The 13057-nt window shown below is 31.1% G+C and overlaps 1 protein-coding gene across 2 annotated transcripts in view; it reads left to right on the top strand.

The window, feature by feature from the left end:
- Positions 1-13057, top strand: part of FSTL5 (follistatin like 5) — a 577539-nt gene that overhangs the window by 398226 nt on the left and 166256 nt on the right. For both annotated transcript variants that reach the window (XM_017871750.1, XM_017871745.1), the window contains exon 7: positions 11851-12012. In XM_017871750.1, the coding sequence (XP_017727239.1) occupies positions 11851-12012 (162 nt within the window). The remainder of the gene's footprint in view (positions 1-11850; positions 12013-13057) is intronic.

Genomic DNA, 13057 nt, shown 5'->3' on the forward strand with positions numbered 1-13057 from the left:
AGCAATGGGCTGGGAATTTGCCAGAGAGTATTTCCTTTAATCCATTTAATACTCGGAAGAGTTTCACATTTTATAAATGGAGAAATCAGGACTCAGAAATGGGATATTTTATCCCTTACAGCATAGCAGAAAGTGTTAGGGATGCATTCAAATTTTCTGCTTAGGAGGAGGTTACTGTAATATATCAGCTACACAACTCCTGCCTCAAATAATCACTTTGAGAATTCCTGACCTCTAAATTAGATATACATTAAATAAAATTAAATAAAATCTGTCAAAAAGAAACCAGCATCCAGCATGTGCCAGGCTATGTTTTTTTTTTTTCTTATTTATTCTTTCTTTTCTTTAGATTTAGAGAAACAGCATCTTATGTATTATCATCTTAAATACTTTTGTTATATTTGCCTTTGTGTTTCAGAGAGAATTTCTTAAAATGGTGACTTCTGAGACTTTAAAATTGAGGATTAAAAAGGCCACTAACTTTAAAGATTAGTAGACTCCAACTAAGTTAATTAAACTATGGTGAACTATCTCTTTTAAACTGGGTTAGAGTGTTGTAATTTCTTACAATGTCATAGGATAAATAGGAGGACCCGATAAAACAACTCACTGAAGTTTATGATCCTAAGAATGTTGCTCTTAATTTATATTTTGTCTCCAACATTTGTTGCAACTTCTACACTTTCATGAAGACTGCAATAATGTGATCAGAGAGTTTTGTAATATTGAGGAGAGGTAGTGTGAAAATCATGAATATTAAAAGACTGCTTTGGGACAAAGTTAAAGAGAAATTGATGGCTTTAATAATGTCAGAGACAAAAGGCATTGGACAAGCTCAGTAGCATTTAAAATATTTATTAAACCGAGTCTGTAATTTTTCATAGGAAAGTTGCTTTAATGGCAAAGGAAGTCATGATGCAAACAGAACCATCCAGCTGCTGCTGTGAGTCAGGACTGCTTCAGAGACATTTATATTCTTACCCTCAAGCTTTCTTAGAACCTTTTCTAACAGTTGCAGCTGTGTGAATAATTTGTGGAAGAGTCGTGATAGAATTCTTCAAAAGAATACAAGATAATAGCACCAAGAAAAAGGAAAAAATAGTCAGTGCTTAGTTGTTTACTTACCAGTGACCTGACGATTCACCTTAAATTCATTTTTGTTTTCAGTTAGAATGAAGTCACTGTATTGGGTCAGTGATCTCTATCTCTTGACTAAATTCAGGCATCCAAAACAGCCAGGTTATGCTGTCTCCATACTCTCCAGCAATAATGCAGAAACTTCTAAAGAAAGATCAGTGTATGAAAGTATGAAGAATGAGAAAAAAGTAAGACTTAGCTTTACAGAGATTTTTTTTTTCCACATTAGAATCTTCCTAATACTGGATCAGAAGCATCATTACATTAAATGAATTCTATTAGATCCTTCCTAATGTAGATAGAAGTACTGGTTTAGTCTAATGCAGTTAAGTTGCTATGGGCCTTTGAGAAATGTATATCTATCTACCTTTCCTTTTTTTCCCTACTATCGTCATAAAACACATAATGGTTTTCGGATGATAAATATTTACAAAGATTCCATGTAAACATCAAAGTTTCCAAAAAGAAAAACCTGTGTAAATGTAAATATATTTTATTTTATTTAGTTTCCTCCATTTTCCATTTCTATTTTTTTTTTAAGTATCAGAACCTCACTTTCATTTCTAAATTTGTGTAAAGTTAAAATGTACTAGTCTTATGTATTATTAGAGCAATTGGTCATCTGTATATAGTGTCTGATTATTTACATTTGATGCGCTAAGAACCATCAGATGAACTAAATACAATTTTATTAGATTTGTTTAATTTATTTAAATGGTGATGTCATTTTAAAACTGAGCAATAGTTCAGTTTCCTTGAAAAGTTACATATATTTGAGATGCATTGTTAATACTGCTCTGAAATACTATAAATGCACTAATTTATTATTTGACCTTTACTTTTAAAATACGATTTTTTCCAGGATCTCTGATGTGCCTTATGTATTAGAGCTAACAATCTAATTCATAATTTAATGAATGTGGATGCCAAGTAGTCAAATTCCAGTAGATACTTTCATAAAGACATTTATTATACTATTAGGACCATCTGAGACAATTTGTGCTAAGAATGTATTTTTTTTTCAATGCTCCACTTGGCTAATTTCAACTTGAACCTATCACTCATTGGATGTGTAATATAGAAAAGAGAGCAAGTGAGTGATGGAGAGAGTTACCAGCACAATGTACTGTGCTCAGGAGTTGCTCAGTGAATAGCTATATATTATTATCTTAAAACTCAAAATAAACAAATCAAATTTTATACTTTACCTAATTTTGAATAAAATATATACATTTACATCCTTTTGTATCTCCTTCCATTTTAGGTAATGGAAGTTTACTTGATTACATTTTGTAGAATAAATTATAATATGTAATGTCAACTTTTATAATGTTTCTGTATTAATATATACATAATGTATTATTTGATATTTATATTATATGATTGTATTGGATATTATTATATAAAGTAACCCAATTAGTTTAAACTATTTAAGTTGAAGGCATTTCCTGAGCTGTATTAGCAAGACATCAAATATCATTTGGAATTATTGAGTATATAGAAACTTATCTTTAAGTATCACCTTTTGCATAAAATATTAGGAGCCTATTTAAAACTTTTCTTGGTAGTCCATGCAAATTGGATCCTAAATTCAATGTGACAACAATTTGGTAGTCTTTATCGTTTCTTTTTTTTCATGCATTGCCAATAGAAAGACAAAGACAAGTTTATAGAGTGCACTTCCTAACTAAAAATGACTGTAACAAATGGTTTAAAATGTTCTCTGGAGGATTATTGACTTTTTAATTCAGGCTGCCATCAATCCTCATTTATATTTCATAATATGTATCCTGGGAAAAGGAAGCTACTTCTAAATGTGTAGCTTGTCACTGAAGTTAAATAGTTGTTATGCCCATCATTTATCTTTCAATTCTATGTGAGTTAAGAGACACTTTTCAGAAAATCACTTAACACCAATAAACTAAGTGAGACACATGTCAATTACGTAAAAGTATTATTTTTTATATATATAATCTATATGAGAATTAACGTTTCATGTGACAAAAATTATTATTCACTAGTTTTCTTTCTGTCTCTTCATAAGTACATCAATAAAGTAGAAGCAGCTTGGAATGTAGAGGAAGTTGAACATCTTATCTAAAAAGGTTTCCTTTGGGGAGTGTCAGTGCCAATATAAGTGGCCCACGTAATATGTATATTTTCCAGTATGAATAATGTGTCATCTGTTGCTCTTATTGAGGTGATTTATGTGCTTCCTTCCAAACTAATTCTCAGATTTAGGCTGTTTCAATTTTTTGCTACTCCAAAGACTGTTGCAACAAGAATTGATCCTTACAAATCCTGTGGCGAGACAAACTTTATCTTATTAAATATTTATTGAGAGTTGTTATTAATATCTATTCTGATTCCCTGTATGTCTTTTTTAAAAAGCTCATCTCCTAACTCTAGTTATTAAAAGATTAGAGATTAGTCAGATTAGTCTAAATATTTTAAAGAGTTATTTTACTCCACCCCTTACAGTGCCATAAGTACGCTAACATATCTCTTTAACAAGTTATTTGTTTTAACCTTCAATAAAATAAAATACTGCAATAACTACTCTGCTCTAGATACATCAGGAGAGCCTAAACATGTGCTTTATGTCACCAGGAAAGCAGGCACAGAAATACTAGGAGAATCATTTTTGAAAGTATATTTAGTATTTAAAAAAAAAAATCATTTAAGTAGTCCTCAAGGAAAAGAATAAAATCAGAACTTGGTTTTACCCCTTGTCACTGTGCAAGCTTGTGTATGTTTTAACACTTTTGAATGAGGAATGGCAGGAAGGGTGCAGCAGATTTCTTGTTGTACTTAGAGCTTTGAAAGTTTATTATTTTTCTGCTTCTAAAAATATTAAAGGCGATGTACAGGATACAGACCCAACTATGGACACTAAGGGTTATTGGGGCCTTTCTGAAGACACCTTCCCCTGCCTCATTTTTCTCTGTGTAGTTAACATGAATCTAGTTTAATATTTCCAGAGTATAGCTGGGAAAGGGAACTAAGAGGCCAGTGGGGTGATCGGCTGTAGTACTGATGTGGTGGCTTTAACTAGTCTTGGTTTGCATTACTTTTATAGTTTCAGTAAATCTGGAAGATTGGCACTTATTCAATAGTCAATTAAATTTGTATATACAATGGATCCTCCAGACAATAAAAAATAAGAGTGATGAAATTAACTTTGCACTATATTTGAATCACCAAATAGAATCTCAGATTGTTTTTGGACCTTCTGGTTTTTTATTGTCATTCTGATGGCTGAAAGAAAAGCATATCAGATAGTTTAAAATACATGCATTAACCAGAGAGCAAATGGTCCAGGTGAACAAAACTTTTATGTCCTGTTCTTGTCTTTTGATATCTCCTGCAGAAACTTCTTTGACAGAGAACTAGAGTCCTCTCCTTTATTTACCAAGTCATAGTCTTATTAAGGACACTGTGTGTTACATATACTCTCATGGCCATTCTAAATAGCAAATGCTAAATTGTAAATGTGAGAAAGGAATCAGTGTGATAAGCCTGTAACATACATCCTGTGGAACTTTTCTTCATGATCTTCATTACACCAGTCACTCAGCTACATCAGGGAATTTAATAATTAAATAAGGCAAAACCTCTTCTCTCAAAGAGCCTATTATTAATCATATATATAATATCCTATATTGCTGGATGATATTTATTGTTTGACAATATATATTGCTTTGCAATATACAACTCTTTATTTTTACAATTCTGTTTGATTTTCAAAACCTTAAAATATGGTACAATATTTATTTTACATATAAGAAAACAAAGACTCAAAAATGTTTGAAAATGACCTCAAGATCACATAACTATTAAATAGCAGAATAAAGACTCAAAATCATTTGTCTCAGTCAAAATGTCTTTAAATGACAACAAATAAACATATTTTCATTAGCAGGGAATTTTCCAAATCTGAGGTCTAGAATTCACTTGTGGAGCACTTTCATAAAAATGATATGCATTCTCAATATTAAGTATGGAAAGGTAGCACTCTCTACAATTAAAAAAATTCAGCTGTCCAGAACTATTTGCTTTCAGTGTGAATAGATTTAATATTTATAATAAAGATAGCTTGTTAATTTTCTTGGAAAGGACAGTATGCTTTTGATATTGGAATTAAAATGTCTAAACCATTTGTTCAAGTGTATTCAAATTCTTATCTAACCTCAAAAATTTACATAGCATGATCATCTGAAAAGTATACAATTAATAGTCCATCATTACATAATTCCTGAATCATTTCCTACAGAGTTTAGTACATTATAATGACAATTATAATGTTCTTGGAATGCCTGGCACTTGTAGGTAATTGATACATGTAGATTTACTGAATGAAAGCAGGATTTCTCTCACAGCATTTTTGGTGGTAAACTGGATAATTGACTGTCCATACAATTGCATGTGATGTATATCTAACTACCTATGACATAACTCAAGTTCAAGAGGCATACACTCATTGGAAAAATATAAAAGATTCAGCATGGTGCATATGCTGAAAATGTCTCTCCCACAACCATATTCACTACACTGCATGTCATACTCCCCTAAACACTTCAAAATTCAGCTCATTTTCCTTTAAAGCATTTTGTGTTGATAACTCCGGTTTTTCTGTAACTACCACACCTCTTTCAACTCTATTACAGGACATAAAGTGTTCTGTTACAATTATTTTTTCCTGGTTTTCATTATTGAACAGCACATACTTTGAGAGTATGAGACATATGTTGTCCATCTGTGTCAACCTAACAGTTTACAGTTTATCACAGATATTAAGTTAATTATGACTAATTAAATGAACAAAATGAGCATTTTGGTAAGTGGTACTGTATTTGGATTGTTTCTACAAAGATGAGTTTTACCAATTTTGTAGAAGGGGAATGCAAATGAAAAAAGATTTGATGGCTGAAATTAATATAATGGTAACTAGAGGCAATAATAACTAAAGGTACCATAAACATGGTTTATTATTCCATTGATTTTAGTCTTATTTCATTTTTATCAATCACATTTTAAATAATGTTTCAGAATGTTTTACAAAGGGTTTGAGCACCATGTGTTAAATATATTTATAGATAGTTAATATATTTGTTCCTTTATTAAACTTAAAGTATTTGAAATATTTTATTACTGATATTTACAAATATGCGAACTTGTATCATGCAAACTGACCAAATTCCCTTATTATCACAATTCATCTAAAGAATCTTTTGTATTTTAATTTACTCTATGCCATCTACAAGTGCTTAAGATAACCCTTATCATAATAAAGAAAATACTTACTTTTTTTGTTTTCTAAAAGTAAATGAGTTTTCTGCAATTATGGAAAATATCACACAATTTTACTTCTTTAAACTGTTAACATGGTGAATTAAATTCAGTGATTTTTTGAATGTCTATAATTAACTCAATATATTATGGTATATTACCATTTTAGTATTCTGATAAATTTTGTTTGATAATATTTTGTGCGGGAATTTTTCATCTATTTTCGTGAGTGACGTTGACCACTAATTATTCTTTCTTCGAATGCCTTGTCACATTTCAATATCAAGTTTATGTTGACTTCATTAAAAAGCTAGGGATTTTATTAGTTTTCTATGCTGCATAATAAATTAGCTAAAATATTAGTGGCTTAAAACAATAAACATTTATGCTCTTAGAGATAATAGGAAAATCGAGATGTGCAGTAGTAAACAGGGAAATGATTTAAATAATTAAAAAATTTATTTAAATAACCAAATAATTTGAGAACAGCTTAGCTAGGTGATCCTGGCACAAGGTCTTTTCTGAGATTTCAATCAACATGTTGGTCAGAGCTGTAGTCATCTGAAAGCTTGATTGGGGCTGGCATGTCTACTTCCAAGATTACTCACTCACATGGCTATTGGCAGGAGGCCTTAGTTTTTTGCTGGCTGTTGTCATGGGGCCTCTCTCTGCCCCTTGGTATATAAGCATCCCCATAAGACTGATTCAGTATCTTATGACGTGGCAGTTGAATTCCACAAGAGCAAGAGAACAATGAAAATATTGCAATACCTTTTATGACCTAATCCTGGATGTTATGCACCATTACTTTACCACAGCTCTGTTCATTAACAGTACATCATTAAATCCAGCCCATAGGTCCCATGTGTAACGTGAGAACAATTAGCCTTTATCTTTTGAAGACAGGAGTGTCAACAACTGATAGAGATTTTAACACTACCAAAGAGATGCCTCTAGCCTCGTTTTATGCTCTAAAAGAGTTTGTATAAGATTGGTGTTATTTTTACTTTATTTTGGGAAAGTTCTAAAGTTTTCTTTGATTAAAAGTTTTAAATAAATTAAATGAATTTAAATGTTATAAGACTTTTAGATTTTGTACTACTTTTGTGTAGGTTCTGCTAGATGCTTGCGTTTCCAGAAATCTGTTCATTTTATTTAAAGTTATGTGTTGGCATAAAGCTGTCTATAATTTGTTCTCTTTAGTTTTTACCATTTCTGTAAGAATTTAGCTATCAGTCTGACTTCCTTGGTATGCCATTTTGTTTCTTGGGGTTGCTTTTTATGATTTGTCTTTTTTTCTTTGGCATTCTATAGTTTTACTGTAATGTCTATATATCGCCTTTTTTAAGAAAGTCCATCATCTTTAGGCTTTTGGAATCACTGGTTTGATGTCTTACACAGAACTGAGAATATCCCAATGGTTACCTCTTCAAATACTGCTCTCTTCTTTTACTCCAGTAAGGTATTCTTAATCTATTCTGTATTCACTTACTCTCTCATCTGTATTTTCTGTGTTTTGTACCTCTGTGCTAATTTATTGTGGATATGATTTTTTTCTGACTTAACTTTCTATTAGCGCCTTTCTTCTTCAGCTGTATCTAATCTGGAGTTAAATGCAAACATTCAGTTTATAATTTCTGTTTTGTCATTTAAAAATATTATAGCATTTCTAGTTGATTTATTTTAATTACAATATTATGTTGTATAACTTCCTAACATTTTATGTTTAGCTATCAACTCTTTAAACACAGGAAGCATAGATGAGTAATAACTCCAGTTACTAGAATTTGGTGGCTTTTTAAAACTTGACTGTTGTTTTTATTTTTACCGGTTAAGTTTGTATTTTCTTGAGGCAAGCCTTGAGATATTTTGTTGCATTCAGCAAACTTGATTTCATAAACCATTTTCAAAATTATTTTAATTATAAAGATAATAGGTTCTTTAAGAGTGGTATTCCATCTATGACTGTCAGGCACTGGGAGGTACCAGAGATCTTTCAATGAATCTTTGGACATTTTGTGGCCAATTAAATGCAATGCAACTAGTGACCTAGTACAGAGAAACTGTTACTATGCCAGGATCTCCAGCCACAATTATTGTGGGACCACAATACTAAGCCCATTTACTGTAGTTGAGACTGCATACCAGAATCAGCTGATTCCCTGATATTGGCATGTATTTGTAAACCATAAATAAATACATAATCCTGGCTTCCCAGAAATTTTGGGGTCTGGTAAGGTAGAAGAGATAAATCACTACATTTGATTCAATGTAGCAACAGGGCCAGATCTTAAAGAAATACACAACGAATTAATTAATGTCTAAAAGAAGAAAATACAAAACCTCTCAAGATGTCTTATTATTTTTTAAATTACATGTGCACACACATGCATATGTGTGTATACATGGGAGAAAAAGACAGAAATAAAATACCCTTGATTAGTAATCAACTCTGACTTCAGAATCTTCACCTGCTTTGGGAACTACTCTTGAGGGAGAAACAGCTGTAGCTCACTTCCATGAGCCTTACAGTTTCTTCTGTACTCATTCTGCCATTCCTCATTTTGTCCCTAAGTTACTTATGGTTTCTGAAAACGCTTTCCATAAACTTTTCCAGGATTTTAAATCCTAGTCAGGAAGATAATCAGAATCAATGATTATCATTTTTTTCAACATTACTAGAAAGTTATCAATTAATCCACATCTCACTTTTAATTGTTGAGTGTTTCTATAATTATGCCTAATGCTGTATTTAAGACATCTCATTTTAATATCAATGATTTTATATATATATAAAAGATTGCAAAAATGTTTGAGATTGTATTCATCACTAGTTAATTCAGTGAGTGACTTCTATAAAGAAAATTATTTTACCTAATCAAAATGCAATTATCAAATCAGGAAATGTAACATTAGTAGTGTCTCAATATATAATACAGGGACTATATATATATACATATATATAATATATATGTGTGTGTGTGTGTGTATATATATATATTTTTTTAGAGGCGGGAGTTCAATGGCACAATCTTGGCTCACTGCAACCTCCACCTCCCGGGCTCAAGTGATTCTCCTGCCTCAGCCTCCCAAGTAGCTGGGATTATAGGCATGCGCCACCATGACCAACTAAATTTTTTGTATTTTTAGTAGAGACGGGGTTTCACCATGTTGTCCAGGCTGGTCTTAAACTCCTGACCTCAGGTGATCCACCCGCCTCGGCCTCCCAAAGTACTGGGATTACAGGCGTGAGCCACTGCACCCGGCCAATACAGGGACCATATTTAAATTTTGTCAATTCTCTTAGTAATACACTTTATAGCTTATTTTTCTGAGTCCAGGACCCAATATTGATTTGCATATTTTATTCATTTCTTATAACTCATTTCTTTCAGTCTAGAGTGTTTCATTGGCCTTCTTTGCCTTTCCTTTTTTATTCAGATAAAATCCACATGCCATATAACTGTGCCTAAATGAACCATATAGTAACTTATAATATATTTACAGTGTTGTGTAACCATCACCACTATCTAAGCCTAGAACATTTTTGTCACCCCCAAATAAACTTCATGTCCATTAAACAGTGATTTCCCATTCCTCTCTTTCCTCAGTCCCTATCAACAACCAATCTGCTTTCTGTCTCCATGGATTTGCCCATTCTGAATGTTTTATAAATGAATTAATATAATATAAACATTTGTGTCAGATTCCTCTCACTTAGCATAATACCTCCAATATTCATGTTGTATAATGCATTAGTATTTAAAAATGCAGTAGAGTGCATTTTTATTGCGTGGCTGCATCATTTTATATTCCCTCCAGCAATGTGAAAGAGTTCCAGTTTCTCCACATACTCCACCAACAACATGTTATTTTCTGATTTTTGTTTATTGGTTTAAATAGCCATTCCAGAGGGTATGAAGTGGTAACATGTAGTGGTTTGGATTTGCATTTCCCTCTTTTTGATTTTTTTTTTTAATTTTTGAATCTTTTCATGTGTTTATTAGCCATTTATATGTCTTCAGTGGAGAAATGACTATTCAATTTTTTTGTCCCAAATTTTAATTGAGTTGTTGGCTTTTTAGTTCTGATTTGTAACATTTCTTTATATATTCTGGATACTGTCAGACTTTTCAAATATCTTTTCCTATTTTGTGAGTTGTATTTATACTTTTTTAAAATAGTGTCCTTTGATGCACTACAAAATCTAATACATTTATTTTGTTTTTGTTTTTGCTTGTGCTTTTGGGTCATATCTAGAAGAAACCATTGTCCACTCCTAGATCAGAAACATTTATTCAATGTTTTCTTCTGAAAGTTTACTGTTTTAGCTCCTACATTTAAGGATTTGATTTATTTTGAATTCAATTTTTTTTTTTTTATGGTATGAGGTAGGAGTTCAGGTCTATTTTTTTGCATGTGGTTTTCCAGTTGTCCCAGAATGATTGAAAAAAAACTTGACCATCAAAGTATGTTTATTTCTACACTCTCAAGTCTATTCCATCTTTGTGTTAGGATTGCACTGCTTTGATTACTGTAGTTTCATTGTATATTTTGAAATCAGCAGGTATGAGCCCCACAGCTTTGTACTTTTTCAAGATTTTTTTTCACCACTTGGGGGTCTCCTGTAATTTCACATTTATCTGAGGATAAGTTATGTAATTTCTTGAAAAAAAAAATGCAGTTAGAACTTTGATAAGAATTACCCTGTACCTTCGTTTTTCTTTTATTTGTCTTTGTCAACTTAGGATTATGATCACTTTACCAAAAGTCTTTGCCAATTTGTACCATGTTACCAATCAGTTCTTTCAATCCAGGAATACAAGGTGTCTTCGGATTTATTTCGGTCTTCTTTAAATTCTTTCAACAAAGTTTCATATTATTTAGTGTGAAAGTTTTGCATCTCTTTGGTGAACTTTATTCCTAAATACTTTATTTTTTGATACTATTGTAAATGGAGTTATTAATTTCCTAACAGGCTATAATAAAAATACTTTATTTTCCTTTCATTTTATACTCATTCATTTATTTATATAACTGAATTCATAGTTTTATTTAATTCCTTATACTCTCTTGTAATTACTAATTATTTCAGTGCTCAAATTGTCCCATATTTAGCAAATTGGAGTCTCTTTTAACTGGTTTTTGTATCCTTTTGGTATGCCTCATCATTCTTTGAGGACTTCTTTAATTTCTGAAACAAGGTATTCCAGGCTCACCTTATATTTTCCCTAGAAAATCCCAGAATAGTTGTTATCCAGTTAACACTGGTACCTTTCAGTGGAAACTACAATCTGTAGAAATGTATAGCATCATTAAAATATATAATTTATTATTTATCTTATTGCAATTTTTGTTTCTTTTGGAAAATTAAATAGAAAATATGAATCACTAATTCACTTTCTCTTTCATTTTTTCCTTTAGTTCCTCCAGTCATCCGGGTGTATCCAGAGAGTCAGGCTAGAGAGCCTGGGGTAACTGCCAGTCTTAGGTGCCATGCAGAGGGTATACCAAAGCCTCAGCTTGGCTGGTTGAAGAATGGAATTGATATTACACCAAAGCTGTCCAAACAACTCACGCTTCAAGGTGCTTTTTACTTGCATTTTTTTCTCTTAAATGACCATGTAGAAAATTTATACTAAAATTTATAAGGTTATTTGGAAAATAAAAGAAAAATGAGTGTTGCTGGCAACAGAATGTCACAAACATGAAAAAAATGCTTATGTCTAAGAAATTATATGGGAAGGACTCTTTTAACATTTTAATGTTTTTAATAATAGTCTTGTCATAATGATTAATTGTGCCATTATTTTGGTAATAAGTAAAATATTAAATTATGTATCTTTAAAATACTTGTCCTGTGAATTATAGCAGTTATGCTGAACAGAATAATTAGATCCTTTCACAGAAATTCATTTCTGAAGTTAATTTTTAAATGTTTAAGTAAAACCTTGAATATGTATTATAGAGGATTTCAATACATAATTTTAATGAAATTTTAACATATTTTCTAAATGAAGGGAGAAAATATCAAAAGTTACTAAATGTTTTCCATTTGCATTTTTTAAAGATTTGTATTACATTCTAATATACAAAATATTGTACATATTCTAATATTCTAATGTGTAGACATGAATAAATTACTGTATATTAGATAATAATAATCCCAAATATGTGGAAAATAAACAAAACCAGGCAAGATTTGTAAGATCAAATCATTTAAATAATCCAAAAGCAGTTGCATATAATATATTAATTATATTAGTGTTAAAGAAAAAGCACAGATTTTTTTTCATTGTTAGGGGTAACACACAACAGTCATTTTACTGGAGTATCTTCTTCGTGGGCATTATAGTTCTTATTTTATGACTTTACTTTTCTTTAATTTATACTATTAAACATGAACATATTTTGTCACTTTATTACATAGAGTTCTATTATTATTCCACTTTAATAATGGATATATATAATTATACATTTTAAATAAAAGTTTTAAAACTTTTACTTATTCTTGCAAGTCAATAGAGACATGTCTGTGAAACTGTCCTTAAACTTTAAAAACTTTAGTCCTAGAAATCACTAATGTGCATACATAGGTCAGACACATTTGCACACATATCTAGTGATGACC

Source organism: Rhinopithecus bieti, unplaced genomic scaffold, assembly GCF_001698545.2.
Source record: "Rhinopithecus bieti isolate Rb0 unplaced genomic scaffold, ASM169854v2 scaffold_762, whole genome shotgun sequence".
Taxonomy (NCBI): Eukaryota; Metazoa; Chordata; class Mammalia; order Primates; family Cercopithecidae; genus Rhinopithecus; species Rhinopithecus bieti.